The 21,649-nt window shown below is 46.2% G+C and overlaps 1 protein-coding gene across 1 annotated transcript; it reads right to left on the reverse strand.

Moving 5' to 3' along the window:
• Positions 1 to 4,672: 4,672 nt before the first annotated feature.
• Positions 4,673 to 18,384, reverse strand: LOC107110952 (phospholipase A2 inhibitor CNF-like). The gene is made up of 5 exons (XM_015411810.1): positions 18,269 to 18,384; positions 13,301 to 13,417; positions 9,263 to 9,418; positions 7,154 to 7,297; positions 4,673 to 5,114 (listed from the first exon to the last, which is right to left on the reverse strand). Exons 1-5 carry the CDS (start codon positions 18,315 to 18,317, stop codon positions 4,906 to 4,908), a joined length of 675 nt encoding a protein of 224 aa, XP_015267296.1. The 5' UTR covers positions 18,318 to 18,384; the 3' UTR covers positions 4,673 to 4,905.
• Between the last annotated feature and the right edge of the window lie 3,265 nt (positions 18,385 to 21,649).

Raw genomic sequence — 21,649 nt, forward strand, 5'->3', positions numbered from 1 at the left:
TGTGTGGGGCAATGGAAGCTGAGTGATAGGATCTCTCCAAGTGATTGCCAGAAGTGAGATGCGTCCTGGTCTTGTGTCTTACAGATAATCTTACAAATCGTCCTTTGCATTTATATCATGCTTTCAACTTTAAAAGGATCATAATGCTGATTGTGTGAACTTAGGCAAATCACGAGAGGTAGAGCAGGAAGAGTTGCATCAGTGCTTAGTTCTTGTGGCCCTTTCTTACAGGCCCAGGGAAATGCTGATCGCCACTTTGGGGCCAGGAAGCAATTTTTCTCCAGGCCAGTTTGGCCCCCAGTGATCCTGGAGGTTTTTTTTTTATCATATTCTGGGCGTGGAACAGGGGTCACTGGGGTGTGTGGGGGGTATTGGTGAATTTCCTGGATTGTGCAGGGGGTTGGACTAGATGACCCTGGAGATCCCTCCCACTCTATGAGTCTATGATTCTATAAATCACCCAGTCTGGCTGTGGGCACGCCAGCACCTCTGTCAAGCAGAATCACCTGAGATCCTCTCCCTCCCTTCAACTCTAGGGTTGCGGTGCTTTCGAACTGCTAGGTTGGCAGGAGCTGGAACTAGAGACGGGAGCTCACTCTGTCATGTGGCACACTTGGGTCTCGAACTGCTGAACTACTGACCTTCCACAGCCTGCAGTTCAGCATCTTAACCACTTGAGCCAACTTAGAAATAGTTAAATGGAGACCCCTTAAGATTTGTTTTATGGGAAATGTATTTAAAGGGCCCAAGTGTCTTAGGTTTATGAATAACTGATTATATAAATAGGGTTTTAATAGAAAATTTTGAAAATGTTTGTCAAGTGGAAACTTTTAAGGATTTGTATTATTAGAGATGTATACAGACGAAGATCCTAACAATAACATAAAGGGCAAGACTAAAATGTAGTGAGAATAAAGGTATAAGAAGTGAACATTTCAATATACTTCCTCGAAAAATTATAATCTTGTTTTTTCTTTCTTTTCACCTTCTGTTCCTTTCTCTTTTTTCCATCTTATTGTTTAAAGTATGGTTGCTATCATACAGAACAGAAATGCTTAACACTAGATATATAGGAAATAGTGTAAACAAGGGAATATTTTGGCTTCTTTGTTTAACTATGTATTATTTCCCCTTTTAGATAAAGATTCTAGGTAAAAAGTTAGCTAACTCTATCATTAGAATATGTTTATTGGGAATATAGCAGAATATAAGAATAATAGAAAACATATAACTCTTCATTTTGTTTTGTTTTTTTGTATAATGTTGCTAAATAGATGTCTTATGAGAAGGTATAACTGTAGATGACTCTAATATCATGTTATGTATGAGATACCTAAACAGGTACTGTGAAAATGTATCACTCTCTCCTTTTTATCTTTCCTTTCCTTTTTGAAAATCAATAAACATATTTTTAAAAAAGAAAAGACAATGCACGGTTCTGCCTGCGCTGTGAGTTTTGCTATCATTACACACCTGGTTGTTTCACTGATAGGCTAAAACGTCCCCATCTTGGAATGTCACATGTTACTTTACCTTCCTGCCAGATTTGGGCAGCAGTTACCTTCAAACTTTATTTATTTATTTATTGGACCAATCCTGATCCTGGGAAAGTCAGGTCCCTTGCTGAACTATGGAATTTTCACGTATAAACAAACTAGCCCAGCTGCCCAGGTCCCTGAAATGTGTGCCAGGCTGCTTCAACAACTTGGATACCTCTTTAAACTGCTTTGCAGGCTGCTCTCCCTCCTTGTCAGACTTCTGCTGCACAGACTTACTGTGATTCTCAGCTTATCACACACCTTGGGTCAGGTAGTATCACTCTTCAGAACCTCTTCCCCTCATCTTTTACCCCTTCTCTGGTTTGTGTGTGTTTATTAGGAGGGAAAGGGTGGTTTTCTTCTGGGTTTTACCCTTGTAGTTGTACTCATGATTTTAAAGGGTTTGCAGTATCGATCAACCTCTAGTTGTGTGTCTAAGTGCTACTACATAAATATTTCGTTTAGTTTGAATTGGTTAGTTTCTCTTAGTCTTTCTCTTGGGAATATTATGCAGGAATAAAACCTTCATTTACATGGGCAAAAGGTCCCTTGTTTATCTGGCTGGAGACCCTGTAACAAGCTGATTTCCCCTTCTCTGGATCCAGTTAAGGTAACAGATAAGCTCTGCAGCAAAATGGTTATCCTCAGCTCTGAGCAACCTCAGCCAGCCCCTGAACCTCTTGGGATGGAACCTCCAGGCCAGAAGATGTAGCTTTTAGCACCCTTCAGCCCTGTCACTTCTCTTTTTAAGTAAATAGCTCTACAGGTATAAAAGGATAAAATAATTATAGCATGCCAGATATGAACCCATTAGACAAATGATAGGTAGATTATTTACTAAAGTCTTTGTGGACATCAGCATGATAGTAATATGACAGCACTTGATTTCCATTACTGCGGACACTGCAGCATCTTTGTAGTGAACCATAATCTGTCCTATATAATAATCTTGTTTTGGGGTGGCAAGATTCCATGTACTCCCTCAGCCATTGGCCCGTCAGCCGCCACTCAAGAGTACTTGCATGCCATTGGCCAGGTGCTGGGTCTGCTCCTTTTCCCCACCCACTCCCCGTTCAGCCACTGTGCCCTGTCAGAATTACTGGCAAATGGCTTTCTCTCTTAACAAAGATGCTTTTCCAGCTTGCCTCCTGTGTGGGACTAAGTTTTCCCTCAGTGGTTGTTGGTAGGTGTAACGAAATGGCAGTTACCTGTGTTTGTAAGATGGCTCTGGTTCTTTGTTTAAAATGTTCCCCCATAAGGTTTAATTGAGCTGTAGTTCCAGAGAGGGGCCTGCAGGGGTATCACTCACTGGGTTGAATGGAGCTTCCTCATCTGCTGTTCCCAGCTGCCCCAAGGCCAAAAAGTGTGAGAAAACAGGGACTGTCCCAAGGCAGTCTTCGTCCCTGGAAGGCAGCAGAAGTTCAGCTATTCCACAGTTGGCTGGACTGGGGAATGAATGGAAGTTTCCCTGCTCTCCTGGGCAAGAGAGAGAGGCTGAAGTACAGGTGAGCCCATAACCCCCAGAAGTAGCGAGCACTGTGTGTAGGGAATGACCACATAGTCTCCCCTGCTCTGCACAATACTAAAGGGAGGGGGTAGCCCAGGGAAGCAAGGAAAGGCCAGACCCTTGGGTTGCCAACTTTCCAGGGATCCCCCAAAGATTGGGGATTCCATCTCCAAATAGGGAGATTCGGCCAGAGGGGTCTTACTGTCCCTCTAAAAAGGCAGTGGCAGTGAACTTAAGGAGTGAGATATGCCCATGGGACGAGAGTGGGAGGCAAACAGCTGAGTTGTAAACTGGAGTCCATTTCGCCATAGTAGACAACCAAGCTTGGTTCAGACAAAGGAAACCCTTTGCAGACTTTTGTGAGGAACTCATTGGGGCCAGTCCTGACTAGGGTTGCCAGCTCCAGGTAGGGAGATTCCTGAAGATTTTCTGGTAGAGTCTATGGAAGCTGGGGTTTGGGGAGGGGAGAGGCCTCAGCTGAACAGAATGCCATACAGCCCACCTTCCAAAGCAGTTATTTTCTCCCGGGGGGGGGAGATCTGTTGTCTGGAGTTCAGTTGTGATACCTGTTGATCTTCAGTCTCCACTTGGAGGTCGGCTGCCCTAGGCAGAGCAGGGTCTGCTAGATCCAGGTTCTTGCTGTAGAAGTTGAGTAGGTCACAGACTTTCAGCCTAACCTACCTCACAGGTTTGTTGTGCAAGTCAAAAGGGGGAGAGGAGAATGATGTAAGCTGCTTTGGTCCCCATTGCAGAGAAATACTACTTTTTCTCCTGGGAATCCATTCTTGCCAATCTCCAGGTGAGGGCTGGAGATCACTCAGAATTACAACTGCTCTCCAGATGGCAGAGATCAGTTGCCCTGGAGAAAATGGTGGACTCTGTGGCAGTCAGGGCTTCAGAACACAGAAGAGGCTGCAGGCGTGTGTGTGGGGAAAATGGAAAGCTGAAAAGAGAGGGGGAAATAAAGGTATGTTGATGATTGGCTGGGATAGAGATAGGGTTGCCAATTCCAGGTGGGAAATTCCTGGAGATTTGAGGGATGGAACCTGGAGAGGGTGAGGTTTGAGGAGGGGTGGGACCTCAGACAGGTACAGTGCCATAGACTCTACCCTCCCAACCATCCATTCCCTTCTGGGGAACCACTGTTGTCAATCTCAGGACAGGAGTGGAAATCACTCAGAATTACAACTGATCTCCAGGATGGAGGGGGGAGGAGATGCAAAGCTGAAATCAGAGGAGCAGATAATGGCAGGTTGATGCTTGGCTGGGAAGGAAATAGGGTTGCCAACTCCAGGTTGGGAAATTCATGGAGATTTGAGGGGTGGAGCCTGGAGAGTGTGAGGTTTGAGGAGGGGTGGGACCTCAGACAGATACAATGCCACCCTCCAAACCAGCCATTTCTTCCTGGGTAGCAATTGTTGCCAATCTCCAGGTGAGGGCTGGAGATCACTGAAAATTACAACTGCTCTTCAGGTAGCAGAGATCAGTTCCACTGGAGAAAATGGTGGACTCTTTGTCATTATACCCAGCTGAGGTCACCACAGCACATTGACGCTGAGTGCTCAAGGCCTTGGCACTCTCCCAGAGCCTCTTTCTAGAGCAAGTTGTATTTATTTCCACAGCGGGCCTTATTCCTAGTCCTAAATAAAACTAAAATGGGTAATTAAAATCTTTCATTAAATTGAGCTTAAGACTTTTTAAAAAACCATTATATTCCTGCTTTGGTTCTTTACATACAAAATGGCTAAATCGCAGGTCACCCTATTCGTCTGTTTATACTAAGCAAGAGCCAAGCGTTGGCACATGCCTTGGCTTAGCCCTCCATGCGATGCATCAGCAAAGACAGCCAGTCAACAAGGATCAGAGCTTCACCAGCAGAAACCCAACAATTGCTGAAAGAAGGAGTCCAGATGGTCCAGGAGATATGCTGGCTGTGCTGGAGGCTGGTGAGCACTCAAGCTTTGTTATCGCCGAACTGACTCCTGCAAATGTTGCTGCACCTCCGACACTAGCACTGCAAACTGGCTGGGTGGCACAACCCTTCATGGCAATCCTCTGAGATGATTCATCTGGTGTCAGAAGAATAGGAAACAAAATGGTTGTTAGCCACAAGAGGGCAATGGTTAATCATCTGGCTAACTGTTCTCCTGTATGTTCTTCCCCATTCAAAATTCATACAACAGACATGTGCTGTATAACCTTGACTCATTTGGAATCTAAGGTCAAGATAAAACTTGTTCACAGGGCAACTAATTGCTAACTTCCTGCAGTACTTATCAGTTCTCATAAAGAACTGATATGTTGATCTCCACATACTTGAAGAAGTGAGCTGTGTCTCATTAAAGCTCATACTGAACTAAATGCTGAACAAAGTTTGAGTCCAGTGGCACCTTTAAGTCCAACAAAGTTTAATTCAAAGTATAAGCTTCGTGTGCAAAGCACACTTCTTCGGACAAACGGAACAAAATCTCCTCAAGGGTTATTTACAGGGGGGGGCACCCATTAAGAGGGGCTACTCAGAGCCAAGATGCATATGCAGGCGGGGAGGGTGGGGTATAAATCAAATTAAATAAATAAATAAGTTGGCTGATAATAAAAAGATGTGAGAATGAAGCTTGAGTTTCTAGCTTTATTCTCACATCTTTTTGTTAACTTGCATTTACGTGCTCATTTGCTGCTATCCATTGGTATTACTGGCCACCTGATCCAATTTCAGCTCCGCATATGCATCTTGGCTCTCAGTGGCCCCTCCTAATGGCTGCCCCTCTCTTTTCCTGTAAATAACCCTAGAGGAGATTTTGTTCCATTTGTCTGAAGCAGTGTGCTTTGCACACGAGAACTTACACTTTGAATAAAACTTTGTTGGTCTTAAAGGTACCACTGGACTCAAACTTTGTTCTGCTGCTTCAGACAAACATGGCTACCCAACTGAAATAAATGCTGTCAGTCTTGAAAGATGCCACTAGACTTTTGTCTCATTTTGTATAGGGAACTGGTTATCTATTTTACTTGCCAATATGGTGAGAAGAATTTACCATTGTCTTACCCCTGCAAATTTCTGATTCCGTGGGAAATACGAAAAATTATATTCCCCACATAAATTGACATTGTTGATCACTATTTATAAAGTTACACACATGTGTGCACACACAGATAAAACTAATATTAAAAAGAGAGGAAATGATCTATTGTATAAGTATTGCACTAGAAAAATTAACGTCTAGCATTGCAGTCCAAAGCAGAGTTAGAACCATCTAACCTTTGACTTCGTTAGACTTAGAACCTTTGACTTCATTTGACTTAGAATGGTGCAACTAGGCTTACCAAGTGCCGGCGGGGGAACTGCGTGTCTTGGCAGGATCCCTGCCGCGGGGACGGCGACACGCGTTGCACCCACCATCACCAGGATGTGACGCTATGCGTCGCTCTGGCAACGGGACTGTCCCGTTTGGAGTCCTGTTGCCAAAGCGACGCATAGCGTCACATCCTGGCGACGGCAGGTGCAATGCGTGTTGCCGTCCCCGCGGCAGGGATCCTGCCAAGATACGCAGTTCCCCCGCCGGCACTTGGTAAGCCTAGGTGCAACCCTGCTTAGGATGGCACTGCCAGTACTTCACTTGCATTAGGTCAAAGGCACTCAGATGCATAAATGCAGTGGTCATCTGATCTAATTAATTTCAGTGGAGAAACTTGATTGGCATCTTTTGTTTCCTGGCACTTGTAAATTGAATAAAATGAAGGGGGAAACCTCTGTGCACGAGCTGAATGCTTGTGGAACTCCAGATCAGGTCAAGAGGCACTAATATCTATCCTGTCAAACAGTTGGAGCATGCAACAACATTCTAGAACATCAAACCCATATTTTCCAATAAACTGTTTACTAGGGACTTAGTAAGATGGATCCAAAGGTTTACTTCCCTATGTAGGGAGTCTTCTTTTGATAGAAAGAGTCTTCCCAAATGGAGGAACCCTTCCTTCTCTCAAAGGAAGGCTCTTCACTTAGCAGAAGAAAGTCCTTGGATCTTTTCTGGCAGAAGAGGCACGCAGAGTTGGAGTTAGCTGCTGAATGACAGAACCCAAGCCAAATGAATAGACAAATCAGATTTACCATAATGGACATATCCAACCAAATTGATGCACTGAAACTCAGACCCAACACAGTTGACTGTGTCTGCATCACTGCATGACTCATCAAGCAAAGCATAGCAAGCGGGGCACTGCAGACCATTGGGTTTGGCTTCCGATGGCATAACTGAATAAACAAAAAAGAGAAAGTCAAAGGGGTTAGTCTGGATCAAGTACTTCATTAGCATGACTTTGGGTTAAATGCTGAGATGTAAATGCATGCTCAAAACCTGCAGAAAGTATTCCTCTTGGAAGAACTCTCTAAGAACTAGATTAAATGTTATAGCCACCACAGGTTTTAAACCGGAAGCTCCCTGTAAAAGGGGACACTTGTAAATGGAATGTAGATGATTAGCTCCTCAAGGCAGTAGCATTTTTTCCTTTATGTCTCTTTGTAAAGTTCCATTCATGATGTTATATAATGAAGTGGGAACCTGCAAGGAAGTTAAGAACATAAGAACATAAGAGATGCCAATGTTGGATCAGGCCAAAGGCCCATCCAGTCCAACACTCTGTATCACACAGTGGCCAGAAATACCAGTGCCATCAGAAGGTCCACCAGTGGGGCCAGGACATTAGAAGCCCTCCCACTGTTGACCCCCCCAAGCACCAAGATGACAGAGCATCACTTGCCCCAGAGTCCCTATCTATACCTTGTGGCTAATAGCCACTGATGGACCTCTGCTCCATATGCTTATCTAATTCCCTTTTGAAGCCGTCCATGCTTGTAGCCGCCACCACTTCCTGTGGCAGTGAATTCCAAGTGTTAATCACTCTTTGGGTGAAGAAGTACTTCCTTTTATCCGTTCTAACCCGACCGCTCGGCAATTTCGTGGAGTGCCCACGAGTTCTTGTATTGTGAGAACTTTCTCTACCTGCTCTTTCCCATGCATAATCTTATACATCTCAATCATGTCACCCCTCTGTTGCAATAGACAGAACACAGTAGAGAGGAAGAATGGTTACTTCTTCTCCACAGGTCTTGAGTTGGTGGGCCAGGGAATATTGCGGATATCGAAACAGTGTCCTGAGAGTTCTTGGGACATGGTGCAGGGCCTTCTCAGAATCTACCCACCCAGAGGCTCCATCGACCCCAGGGGTAAATCAGTTCTGGGGAGGCTGGCATGGCCTTTCAAGGAGTAGGGTTGGCACAGACTGCTTCCAGGGAATGCACCCAAACAACCAAATATGGACTGGGAATTCCATAGAGGCAACCAGGCAAATGGATCTTGGGACAAATAGACTCCAAAGATGTGTTATGGGGGCTCTTCTGTCCCTCATTGAGTTCTACAGATGGATTAGGAGGTGATAGATAGAGAGAAGGGTCAAGCTTAGCTGCATCAACTCTGAGATCATTGCAAGGCTTTGGTTCAGCCTTGCAGAATCACCCAGTTTTGCTGTTTCCACACCTGCAAACTTAGAAGGAAGCTTGCCTAGAGGTCAGATGGTAAAATCACTGAAATGATACTGAAAACACTCATCCTTGTAAGAAATTCTCTCCTTCCCCCCACCAGTAATTTCTTGTCATTCTTACTGACATTTGAGTTTCCCTATTCTGCTCCATGCCACTGGTTGTTCCCCATTGGTCAGGTATGGCAACATCAGAACATGCTGACCCTGTGCCATATAGTGCTTTCTCCAACTATATGTAACAGCCAAGAAGGGAGGAATTGCTCACAAAGAGGATGCCATTCTCAGTAGCATCCCTGTGGCAAGTATCAGAGGGACCCAGAGATGCCTGACAACAGAAGGAACCCAAGCTGTAGGGATGTCAGGCCTGCACCTACACTCCCTGGGGATTGTTTGGAGGCAGGGCCTGGGAGGGGAAAGCATTGCCAATGCTTTGAAATCACAAAGTTCTGGGAAACCCCCCCCCCAAAAAAAACCCTATGGTAAATACCATAGAGATTGGGTTAATTCCTAGTACATCGTGAGGGGCAGCAATCTCATCTCGAGGTCTTTGGCTGGCAGTGACATAAAAGAAACAGCAGCATTGCCCCCCTCCCCTTTTTCTCCAGCTGCCTGCAGGAGCAAGGACTGTCAATGGAGAGCAGGAGCAGGGCTGGGAAGGAGGAAATGACTGAATACCTACATTTGGCAGCAGTGGCTGCATTGCAAGTATCACCCTGACAGCAGAAAACATGAGTTCTCGATCTTCCTTTTTCTCCCAAGTTTATATCAGTAGAACCAGCTGCACACACACTGGATGGAATGCAGTTCTTAATAATGCCATGAACTAATATTTCATCTGCAGGGGGGAAAAAAGACAGGAACTTCTAGCAGAGGATGCTACACAGAGATTCAAAAGTGAATAATGTCTTTCAAATGTGAAACCTAGCAGCTGTTGTTGCTATCTTCCATTGCCTGTTCTGTATCACTGCAATGTTATATACTACTCATACACTTATTCTGGTTCACAGCCTGTTTGGACCATTAAATAGTTGACCAAACAAGTCATAAAAGACATACACAGAAAGTGAATAAAACGAAAGAGTGAATGTGAAAAAGTCCCTGACCTCTGTAAGCTGCCTAGGACAATTGGTGGTCAACTAAGATGCCTTTCTACACAAACAGCACAGAAAAGCTGCTTTTACATTGAAGACCCTCAGTCGGATGAATCCGTTCCCAGCAGGGACTGGTCATTAGACCCTCTCCAAGTTGCAACAATGAAACACGAGTCTCAAGTAGTAACTCAATTTTGTTCCATTCTGAGGTTTGGAAAATGAGACACTGATTGTGAAAGATCATTTGGCAGTGTTGCTGTGATTAAAAGGGCAAGCAACACTGTGCCACTGTTTTGCCTAGGTAGTGGATCCAGTTAGGATGCTTCTCCCCTTACGGTTGCCAGCCTCCAGGTGGGGACTGGAGATCTGCTTTTACAACTGATCTCCAGCTGACAGAGATAAGCTCCCCTGGAGAAAATGGCTGCTTTGAAGGGGGGACTCTATGGCATTGTACCATGCTGAGGCCCCTCCCCAAACCCCACTCACTCCCAGATCCACTCCAAAGCCTTCAGGTATTTTCCAACCCAGACCTATCTCCCCTATTACCTAACTAGGGTTCGTTTTCTCCTGCCACCACTCAAAGCATTCTTTACACTGTCTCTCTGAGTACACCACATCACCCTTGGTCAAGTTTGCTGTTTCGTTCTAAGGACAAATAACTTTCTGCACAATTCAGTAGGCGTGAGAGGTTAACAAACTACTTTTAACTGGTCTCTCTTACAGGAAACAATTCATTATGAAGAAATGCACATAAAATATTCAAGGTTGTATTACTATTAAAAGCTGTTTTAGAGTAACTGAGCAATCTGATTCAGATATTAACTTTCAAACTTCTACGTTTCTCAGCCATCTAGATTAATAGTACCACATCTCAATATACTAGCAAAGCGTGCTTCAACACAGTGAGGATTCGCCACGTGGCTCTCATTGCTGGTGCGATGCAAAAGCATGCATGTTGGCAAAGGAGTTTCCACATGGGGGGGTTCTATGTGCTTTCCTCCTTACAGCGAATGTTTTCCCCATTGTGCCACCAGAGGGCTTTTCGATAACCGCTATAGTACTATAGCATTGTGTTATAGTGCCACAGCACTTGCCAATTGGTTTTTCAAAAAAACCCTCAGTGGCACTGTGGGGCAAATGGTGGCTGTGAAGGACTGACAGGAGGAATGTGGCACTGCTGTGAGTGGGATCTTTGAAAATACACATATTCCCATCTAGATGGCACAATAAGACACTTGGAGAGTGTTCCTTCCAAAAAGATCATAATAAATCAGGTTTGGGAAAGAGCACATTGAGGATGGGGAAACTCTTGAAGGAGGACGATTACAGGAGGATGTCATTTGTACAGTCAAAAAACAAAGTTTTTAAATTAGGGGGTTTATCTGACTAGGTTTTTTAAATGATCTGCTTCAGGAATATGGATAGGTTGTGTTCTGTTTATCTCCAATGGCTTGTTTTTATATTGTTTCGTTGTTTTAATTTTAAGCCACCCCAAGCAGGACTCTGAAGAAGCAGCACAGAAATATTGTAACTAACTAGATAAAAGTTCTCTAGTTTTAAAGCAAAGGTAGAGAAAAACTTCTCTGTGGAAGCAACCACATTCTAAATCATGGACTGTTAACTGTTGCTGTTCAGTACTATCTTTTAACTGTAAAACCTATTTTTCTGTCTAATTTCCTAGACTTCTTCACTCTAGACTCTATTCAGCCATAGCCATCTTTAACTAGCATTCCCTGGCAATCTCCCAGGAGCTTTGGGGATGAGGCTAGTCCCATCGCTGGAAATTAGGGTTGTCAGGTCCTCCCTGGCCACCAGCAAGGTTTGCCAGATCCAGGTTGGGAAACCGCTGGAGATTTGGGGTTAGTGCCAGGGGATGGGATGGAGCTCAGCTGAGTACAATGCCATGGAATCCACCCTTCAAAGCATCCATTTTCTCCAGGGGAACTGATCTCTGTAGCCTGGAGATGAGCTGTAATTCCGGGGGATCCCCAGGCCCCACCTGGAAGCTGGTATCCCTACTGGAGATGTCACCATGATGCTCTATCCCAAATCTCAATGGTTTTAGCAGCATTGCGCAATGGTATTCCCAGGCCTCGGTTCCTGCAGGAGCGCACCAGAGCACCGCTCCGCCAGTCAGGAGCCCAGGGGACGGGCACATAAGCCCCGCCCCCTGCTCCCACCAGACATCAGTTGGGACACGGTGGGGGGGCGAAATGTTCCCCCGCCTCCCTGAGCCCGGGGGTGGTGGCCCTGAACTCATAGGGGCAAATTCCACCTCTCTCATGAGAGGTCATTCTGGCTCCCCCAGCTCTCCTTTGGGGCTTCTTAAAATGTTATGGCTGCTGCCGCCGTTCTCTGTGGCAGCTGCGACGCCCGCGTGTTGGAGGGGAGGGGAGGAGCGAAACATTCCCTTGCCTCCCTGAGCCCGGGATGGTGGCCTTGGACTCTTAGGGGCAAATTCCACCTCTTGCGTGTGATGTCCGAGCGGCGTTGCCTCCCTGAGACCCTCGGACATCACACGCAAGAGGTCATTCTGGCTCCCCCAGCTCTCGGGAGGGGCTCTTCAAAACGTTATGGCTGCCGTCGCTGTTCTCGGCGGCAGATGCAATGCCCGTGCGGGGGGGAGGGGCAAAATGTTCCCTTGCCTCCCTGAGCTCCAGGGTGGTAGCCTTGGACTCGTAGGGGTAAATTCCACCTCTCGCATGTGATGTCCGAGTGGCATTGCCTCCCTGAGCCCCTCGGACATCACACGCCAGAGGTCATTCTGGCTCCCCCAGCTCTCGGGAGGGGCTCTTTAAAAAGTTATGGCTACCGTTGCTGTTCTCACAGGCAGCTGCGATGCCCGCGCAGGGGTGGGGAACAGGGCGAAACGTTCCCTTGCCTCCCTGAGCCCCGGGGTGGTGGCCTTGGACTCGTAGGGGCAAATTCCACCTTTCACGTGTGAAGTCCGAGCAGCAACGCAAATAGGAGAAAGGGAGCACTGTATGAGTCTATGATTCTATAATTCACCCAGGCTGGCTGTGGGCACGCCAGCCCCTCTGTCAGGCAGAAGCGCCTGAGATCCTCCCCCTCCCCTTTTCCTTCGCCCAACTTGGAGGCGAAGGGAAGGGAGAGGGGAGAAAGAATGGATCCCAGGTGCTTTTGCCTGTCAGAGGGGCTGGTGCACACTTCCGGTGATGTCCGGGGGTGTGGCATATGCTAATAAGTTATGCTAATGAGCTCCTGCAGCTCTTTTTCTACGAAATGACCCCTGGTTATTCCCCCCCATTTTCCCCCACTGTTGCATTGGGCAGCGGCAGGAAGCCGGAGGTCAGGGACAGGAACTCTCCTGCTGTGTAAGCTTACATTTAACTGTCATGTTCTCAACTGACTTTTGTCTAGCTGTCATTCTTTAACTGTGAATGTTTGAACTGTTTCTCTTGCTTTTTCTTTCCCCAAGAGTCTAAAAAGGTTTTCCTAAAATGGTTATAGGGCTATGCATTTAACCCATATTAGTTCTTTCCTAAACAAAAGACAACAATATTACAATTTCAGGTAACAGTGTTTCCAAAAATACGTATTACGAAGCTAAAACTTCTAAAATATCCAAATCTGGGCAACAAAGTCATTCCATCACAGTTGCTTACCGTGTTTACTTTCAAACAATGTGGTGCCACAAAAGGCATGATCAGGGGGACAGGTCTCTGTTTTACCAGTGCAGTTGTGGCCCAGGCCTGTGCAAATTTCACACTGTAGAGCAGTCCCTGGGGAATAAAATAATCGATACATATTGCCCTCTTTCATTTTACCATTTTTAAAAATATTTCCACAGTATTCACTACCCTACTGGGAAAGAATGGCTGCACATAAAATAGCTCCAAAGGTAGGGTTACCAAGTCAGAAAGTTACCGGAACGGGGGACTCCCGGCCATCGTCTGGAGCGCGCATGTGCTTTGCCCACGCCCGCCGCATCCACGTCACCCGGAAGTGACGCGGGTACGCCGGGCACGCAGGGGGCGGGGCCAGGACCATCCAAGGGAAAACCATAGAGTTTTCCCTTGGATGACCGTGGCCCCGCCCCCAGCATGCCCAGCATACCCGCGTCACTTCCGGATGACGTGCACGTGGGGGTGGAGTTCCCCCCAGGGCCCGATCTGCCGGCGGCGGGAAACGGGCCTCTGGGGTGGGGGTTTCCCCGCCCACCGGGGGGACTTGGCAAGCCTATCCAAAGGGCTGAAGCTTCTCCTTAGGCCTCAAATCTATTTTACTGAATCATAGAACCAAACCTGTCCCTATACTGAACAGATGAGTTCTTATGAGTGTGCAAATTAGAGTTGCTGGGAATGGCCTGGCAACCAACGGCAGGGACATGGGGGGGGGGGGTCATTGGGCTGATGGCATGATGTCATTTCTGGAGGAAACCGGAAGTGGTGTCTAGTCTCTCTTGGAATCACAAGGAACTCTGCTGCAAAACCACAGGATTCCTCACAGTTCCTACAGAGGACTGACAGCACTTCTGGGTTTTCCCAGAACTGACATCACACCATCAGCCCAAAGGCCATTTTGTTACTTTTATCTTCTCCAAGTGGCAGCCTGGTGGGGGCCTGGCAACTCTAGTGAACATATATTTGTATATATAAAAGCTGGAAGGGAAAGCAGAGTGAGTGAAATAAATTCTTAGCATTTGGATTTAATGTTAAAAAGTCAAAATACAGAGGACTGATTCTTACCTCCCTTCGGTTAGAGAGACATCTTCGGTTATTATTTCTTGAGTCAAAGGTACATGACAGTGGGGTTCTACAAATGAGTCCCAAGCCATTTTTTCTTTTTAAAAACAGGCATATTTAAGAGCTCAGACTGTGTTCAGAGTCTCTTCTTCACACCTGGTTGCTTCTGCCAGTCATATGCTAAAACCTCCTGGCTAGGCTAGGCTGGATTGCAAGTAGGAGAAAGGGGGCTTGCAGCTCTCCTGTTTGTCATACATTAATTTCAAATTGTACCACAGAGATTATGATTAATAGGTCCACAAAATGGAGCTACAGACAGACAGGGGAATTTCTCTACAAAACTGAAAAAGTCCCAGGTCTGCAAAAAAAAATCTGAAGTCTACATAAAATTAATTAAAATTGGGGGGCTAAAACTCCCCAAAATGATAGAAGCAATGCCTGTAGCTTTATAAAAAGAATGCTCACTAAGCTCTGAATGTCTCTTTTGGAGGTTTCTAGGCAACCACAACAAAGCTGCTGAGTCTTTTGTGCCTTGGTTTATGTAAACTGGAAGCCAAAACATCCTTGAAAATGTTCTCATCCTCCTCCCTGTAATATCACCTGATAGAGGAGGACTCACTAGGAACAAGCCCAGTGACATCTACAGGAAAGTGGGGAGACTCGCTGCCTACACAATTTATTCCTATGCCAGAATCCTTGCATTCAACTCAACCAGACTTTTCCAGGGGGGAGATGACTGGCAGATTGAGGGAAGGAGTAAAAGCTGAAGATGGGGACACATGAAGGTAGGTTGGCTGGCAGGTGGGAAGAAGAAAAGGAAGCAGGAAAAAGGGAGCAGATACAGGGGCTTTCAAAGAAGGGGAAATGAGGTTTCCTACCCTCCTCAGCTCCTCATGAATCACCCACTTGTACATGTTCTGGTGAGGACCTGTATGGTGGCCCCAGCAGGGCAGTCCCATCACTTGAATGATCAGGTTATGACCACACTAATCTAAGTAAAATCCATAATCAGCTGAGTTCGGTCAGATACCTGTTCAGCTTCAGCTACTAAATATTCTGTCCTGCTTTGAGCAAGCTATCCTTTTAACCTACTTCACAAAATTGTTGCCAGAACGTTGTATGTTATAAAGCAGAGGTGTCAAACTAATTTGTTACAAGGGCCGGATCTGACATAAATGTCACTTTGTTGGGCTGTGCCATGCATGCCATAAAATGCAATGCCAGGTACCAGAGACATTTTACAACTGACATACTCTTCCTCAGCAGAGCTTGGGGCCAAACCAGCCCTCTTCACCCCTTATGATTGCCATCTCTGGGTTGGGCAATCCCTGGAGATCTGGGGGAGGACCCTGGGGGCCCCTGCATGTGGGGAAAGGAGGGACTTCAGCAGGGAGTATAATACCCTAGTATAGGCCCTTCTGGTCCATATTTGGACTGGTTTCCCCCAGTTGCTTGCAGGCTGGATAAGAGCCCCGGATCAGCTGCTTGGCCATTTCCAGCCCCCAGGCCACATGTTTGACATGTCTGCTATAACGAGCCAACTTCTGCAGGAGAATGTACAGCCTCCAAGACCTGTGATATTATGCAAACTAGATTAATTTGCACCAATTTGCATAATGTATATAGCTTTCTAACGAAAGAGAGAGAGCTGTAAACTATGCAAAACCACTGAAGGCCCCCCCCCCTCAATTGCTGAAAATCCCACGTTTCTTGTCTGGTTTAGAGATTTTGTCATCAAATGTCCCATCTATTCGGAAGGAAGGAAGGAAGGAAGGAAGGAAGGAAGGAAGGAAGGAAGGAAGGAAGACTCAGGATGCTGAATATTGCACATAGAATTATCAAGCTCCAGATGAGGCCTGGAGATCTCCAGAATTACAATGGATCTCCAGAGTACAGAGATCAGTTTGCCTGGAGAAAATGGCAGCTTTAGAAAATGAACTCTACAGAATCACATCCTACTGTGTTTCCAACCCCAAACTCCGCCCTCCTCAAGCTCCATTTCCCCGATTGTCCAGGAATTTCCCAGGCTGGAGTTGGGACCTCTAACATGTTTCCAAATTAGATTACTTCAGAGAACCACAGATAACAAGGACTGTCATTTCAGACAGAACCGTTTTAGAACCGGTTCCCTACCGGAACATATTTTTAATTTCACACACAAACGCTTCTGTCCCATTTAGGAAACGGGGCTGAAGTGTTTTACCTGTCAACCACTTCCAAGTAGTCTTCAGTTTCCTCTCCCGGCTCTGATATGCTTTTTCCCGCCGTTTTTCACCCGCGCGGGCGATCTCTGGCTTTTTTTTTTTGGAACGTTCACTTTATAGCGCTATAGCGCTATAACCGTATAACGCCATGATGCAACAGCATTATATCAATCCCATTGGAAGTGTTGTGTTATAGCACTATAGCGCTATAGTGCTCTACAGCGAACATTTTTTTAAAAAGCCGGAGATCGCCTGCGTGAGCGAAAAACGGTGGGAGAAAAGCGGGAAAAAGCGGTGCAGTCTGAAATGGCAAACTGCTTCAGATCCAGCTCTTTACCGGAAGTAAAATGCCATGTGTGAAATGGCAGGGAGTCTTGCTTGTTTCCTGGTGAGGATAAAAAGAGATAAGGACAGCTATACTGAAGTAAGGAAATCTCAATGGCTACTCTTGGGCAAACCACACACTCTCTCTCAGAGCACAGCAATCCCAGTAATGAGAATAGTAAAACCAAACTGATGTGTATCATCTTGGAATCTGACGCAGGAATGACAACAAAAGACCAGAATGACCTGCATTTTGACAGCACATCCCTGAATCTATTCCCCACAGTTTTTACCCAGATTTCTACAGGGGCATGTCTCCAGAAAAAGCCACGGAATGAAAAGCCCTCCAAAGAGACCCTTGCTGACAACTCAGATTTTCTATTTCTTTTCCAACGAATGTGCTGTAGGAATTGATTTCATGAGGAATTCTTCCCACAAAAAAGAACAGAGGTTAAGACACTGAACTGCAGACCGGAAGGTCTGTAATTCGGCAGTTCGAGGGCATTTGTTAGCCTCATTTCCCCCATAACGCTCAAAGCAGCTTATGAAAACTTTCTCATGCCTAACAGAGAGGGGGTGGTTAGCCATGCTGATGTTTGTGTTTCTGACAGTTTATCCGTGCTCCAGAGAAGAAAAGATGGAATATACAGTCTCCAAAGAATCTTCTAAGCCTTCGACAACAAATCTTCTAAATAACTACACAGTCAATTCACCATAGTGGGCCACTGCTGAGTTGGGGAGGGGATTAACCTGACAATGACCCAATTTTTAAATAGAAATAGAGTTGAATGAGAGCTCTTGTCCTGGATTTGAACCACATAATCTCCATAGGACTTTAAGCTTAAAAGAAAACTTTTCTAAAAGTGCAGAAATATGTAGCAGACCCTTGGGTCCACTGCCCTTCATGACTAACTTGATCATAAAACATACAGAACAAATACCTTGAGTAACTACATTCTAGCTACATTCCACACAGCCATCAGAGTAGCATTCAATGTACCATTGATCACATCTTTAAAGGTGCCGATTTTGTTCTGAAACCGTTCAGAATTATGGTAACCCTTTATGAGACTTTCTTCGGGGAATGATGTGGAACATTCCACCCTTTTTGCCAATGAGGAACACTGCTGGGTACATCTCACACATTTCTGTGACTAGGTGTGGCCATCACAGAAATGTCAGAGCAACATGTCAGAAATGAGAAGCATCTTTGACCATATTGTAGAGCCATCATATTCTGAGAAATATGCAGTACATACTGAAGGCTGTGAGGTTCTGGAACAAGAGAGAGGATTCTTTTAAGCTATGCCACAGTTCTGCCAAATCATAAGCTGCTGCCACCACAGGATAACATACTTACCTCTAGCTATGAGTGCTAAGAAGAGGCATAAGCTGAGAATGGCCTGCATTGTTGCCGGATCAGAATTGAATTCACCTTCAGATGTGGCCACCTCTTTCACTGGGAGTTGTAGTCATACTAACAATTACTGCGAATGAGGGAGGAGTGTTTCAAAGCTTCTTTCCTCCTCAGGGCAAGCCGACAGAGGAAGTTGCACAACAAAACCTTGTTACATTTTTATAGTATCCCTGCAGGGATTCTAGGGCAGTGTACATGCCATACTTTACCCTCACAACAACCTTGCAAAGAAGGTACACTTAAGAGATAAATAGTAACTGGCCCAGGGTCACTCAGAGCTAGCTGGCATTCAAGAACTGGAACCTCCAGAGATTGATTTCTTCAGGCAGATGGCTCTATGAAAATATCTACAGTGGGTTTCCCTGGAGAAAAATTGATCATTTCTAAGCAGTTCACCAATACGGGCATTAATAATCACAAAGTACCACAGGGAGCAATGTCACTAGTTGTGCTACTGGCAATGCCCTGCACTGACCGAGGGCCAAATCTTCCTGTGCATTTTGGGACTGTCTTCTATGATGTCCAACTAGTACAGTAGCTGGTGGATAAGAAATAGAGTCTCTATGAAATTTTTGTTCCTTTCACTTCTCTGTAATGTCCAAAATGCATTCAGCATCTCCGTCCATACTGAGATGTACACGACATTTATTTTAAATCCTGTACACTGCTTCCCCCCACCCCATGGGAACCAGTAGCAGCTTGCAACTTCATTCTCCCCTCCTCCATTTTATTCTCACAACAACAACAACCCTGTGAGGTAGGTAAGGCTGAGAGTGGCTGGCCCAAGGTCACCCAGCATGTTTCCACAGCAGAGTGGGGATCTGAACCTGGATCTCCCACATACTAGCCTGATACTCTAACCACTATACCATGCAGGATATTAATGCTAGTAAAGCATCACTGCAACCAATGGGGACCTAAGGAATCTCACCATGAAGAATGTGCAATGTCTGTTCTCTCTACACTGCACCAATGTTGTGTAGTGGTTAGAGTGTTAGAATACAACCTGGAAGACTTGAGTTCAAATCCCCACTCAGCTATGAAGCTCACTGGGTGACCCGGGGCCAATCATTTTCTCTCAGCCAAACTGGCTCTGCAGAGTGGTTGTGAAGACAAATGAGGAAGGAAGCCTGAGATCCTTGGCAGAAGGGCAGGATAAAAGGGGATAGACAGATATCTGAAGCCACTCAGCATTTTGTGCAAAAACTAACCTTTCCTCTTAGAAGGCTGACAAAGCCTTCCGCCATTATTTATAGGCTGAGGAAACACCAAAGAGTGAGGAAATACCAATCAATAAGTGTAATATTGGGTGCCCAAGATCACAGGTTCAAATTGTTGCACCATGCCATCTCTCAGCCTAACCTCCCTCATACCCTTGTTGTGAGGATGAATGGGAAATGATTATTTAGGATGACATGGTAGCTTGGTACTCCTCCAGATCGCTTGAAGAAAGCAGCCTAGGTAGAAGGCACACAGTCTATTTCTTTTCCAACAAATGTGCTGTAGGAATTGACTTCATGAGGAATTCTTCCCACAAAAAAGAACAGAGGTTAAGACACTGAGCTGCAGACCGGAAGATCTGAAGCTCGGCAGTTCAACACCTGAGTGCTGCGTAACAGAGTGAGCTCCCATCTCTGGCCCCAGTTCCTGCCAACCTAGCAGTTCAAAAGCAAGAAATTGCAAGTAGATAAATAGGTACCGCTTCGGTGGGAAGGTAACAGCGTTCCGTGCGCCCTTAGTATTTAGTCATGCCGGCCACATGGCCACAGAGAATTCTTCGGACAACACTGGCTCTTTGGCTTGGAAACAGAGATGAGCACCGCCCCCTAGAGTCAGATTCGACTGGCTTTCAAGCAAGGGAAACCTTTACCTCTACTACCGTATTATTATCTTTATTTACATAGAATGTGAAGTGTTAACTTATTTACTTACTTCATTTATACCCCACCTTTCTCCTCAATGGGGACCCAAAGTGGCTTACATCGTTCTCCTCTGCTTCCTTTTATCCTCACAACAACCCTGTGAGGCAGCCTAAACTGAGAGAGTATGGCTGGCCCAAAGTTACCCAGAGAGCTTCCATGGCAGAGTAGAGATCTAAACCTAGTTCTCCCTTATGCTAGTCTAGCCAGTACATCATGCTGGTCAAGCTACATATTTGTCAGCAAGCTGCCATTCTGTTTTCTGTGACCTCTGTGTACATATCCTTTCCCTGTTGCACCCGGCTTGTTTTCTATCATCCTGCTCCTGCGTTGGAATGCACAAGATAACTGCTGGAGGTTGTGTGGGGGAGAAGATGCTGTAATGCTTGCCTATTGCTTTTCTCATGAGTACTGCACCTGTGTTTTGTCTGATGTTCTGCCTGGTTCCCATGGACTGGGCGCGCAACCGTTTCATTAGCCCGCCAGCGGGAATGCTATTCATTGGATCTGTATCTGTTTGAATTTCCTTTATTATGCTTGACCTAACTGTGTATCCCCAGTTCTAACAAAGAACGTGTTTGAGTATGTCTTCAACGCTTTGAAATAAATTTTGCTTTTCTTGAAAACGTGGATTTATTCTCGATGCTTGGGGATCCAACATATTGTTAGAACTCTCTTTCTCCTATCGTTCCGAATCTGGCAAGATCATGAGCGGAACTGAGGGAAACCTACTTAACACGGAGGGGGACTCAGGATCGGTCCCACATACCCCCGTTCCTTTGGTGTTCACGACTGCAGCCTCGATGGAGGGTGCCGTGGGGGGAGCGATTCCCCGCCTGCCTGAACATCTGTCTTGGCCGCCTCCGACCCCTTCGCACTGGGGTCCGCGGAAGACTCAACAGCAGGATGACTGGACTATGTACAACACTCAGGGCACCCGAGAGGTGTACTCCCGTCGGGGGAGCGGATTACGTGAGAGTCTGTTTGACAAGGGATTGTTCCCGGAGCCGGGGACTACCTCGGAGAAGGGGAGTTCCAAGCAAGACCTCGAGGAGTGGATGTTCGAGCCATCGGGGCCGCGAGGCCACGCAGAAGATGAGGAGGGCACCGGAGCCTTCCAAACGGAAGAGGACTATGACCCACCCCCGGACTATCGACCTCGGGACCCCATCCCGGAGGAAACTACCGGGGAACGACTAGCAGAACTGGAAGACTCGGTGAGAGACTTAATGCGGGCATTCCAGGATGTGATGGAAGGTCTGCCGGGAATGATGGACGTTCGAATGGCTAATTTCCTTGACGCACACGCCGCGCAGCAACAAGTTGCTCCTGCACCGGGACTTCCCGCGCCGCCGATGCCTGCTCAACCGCTGACGGGACCACCGCTGCAAGCACCGGGAGTTCC

This window comes from Gekko japonicus, unplaced genomic scaffold (genome assembly GCF_001447785.1).
Source record: "Gekko japonicus isolate JY-2015 unplaced genomic scaffold, Gekko_japonicus_V1.1 scaffold283, whole genome shotgun sequence".
NCBI classification, from domain to species: domain Eukaryota; kingdom Metazoa; phylum Chordata; class Lepidosauria; order Squamata; family Gekkonidae; genus Gekko; species Gekko japonicus.

Excerpts from the sequence above, each read along its gene's own strand:
- LOC107110952 (XM_015411810.1), bottom strand. The coding sequence starts at position 18,317 with ATGCAGGCCATTCTCAGCTTATGCCTCTTCTTAGCACTCATAGCTAGA. Across the intron at positions 7,298-9,262 it reads TGCAGCCACTGCTGCCAAAT|TTATGCCATCGGAAGCCAAA; the intron begins GTAGGTATTCAG and ends TTGTTTATTCAG. Across the intron at positions 5,115-7,153 it reads GGTTGGATATGTCCATTATG|ATGAATCATCTCAGAGGATT; the intron begins GTAAATCTGATT and ends TTCTGACACCAG.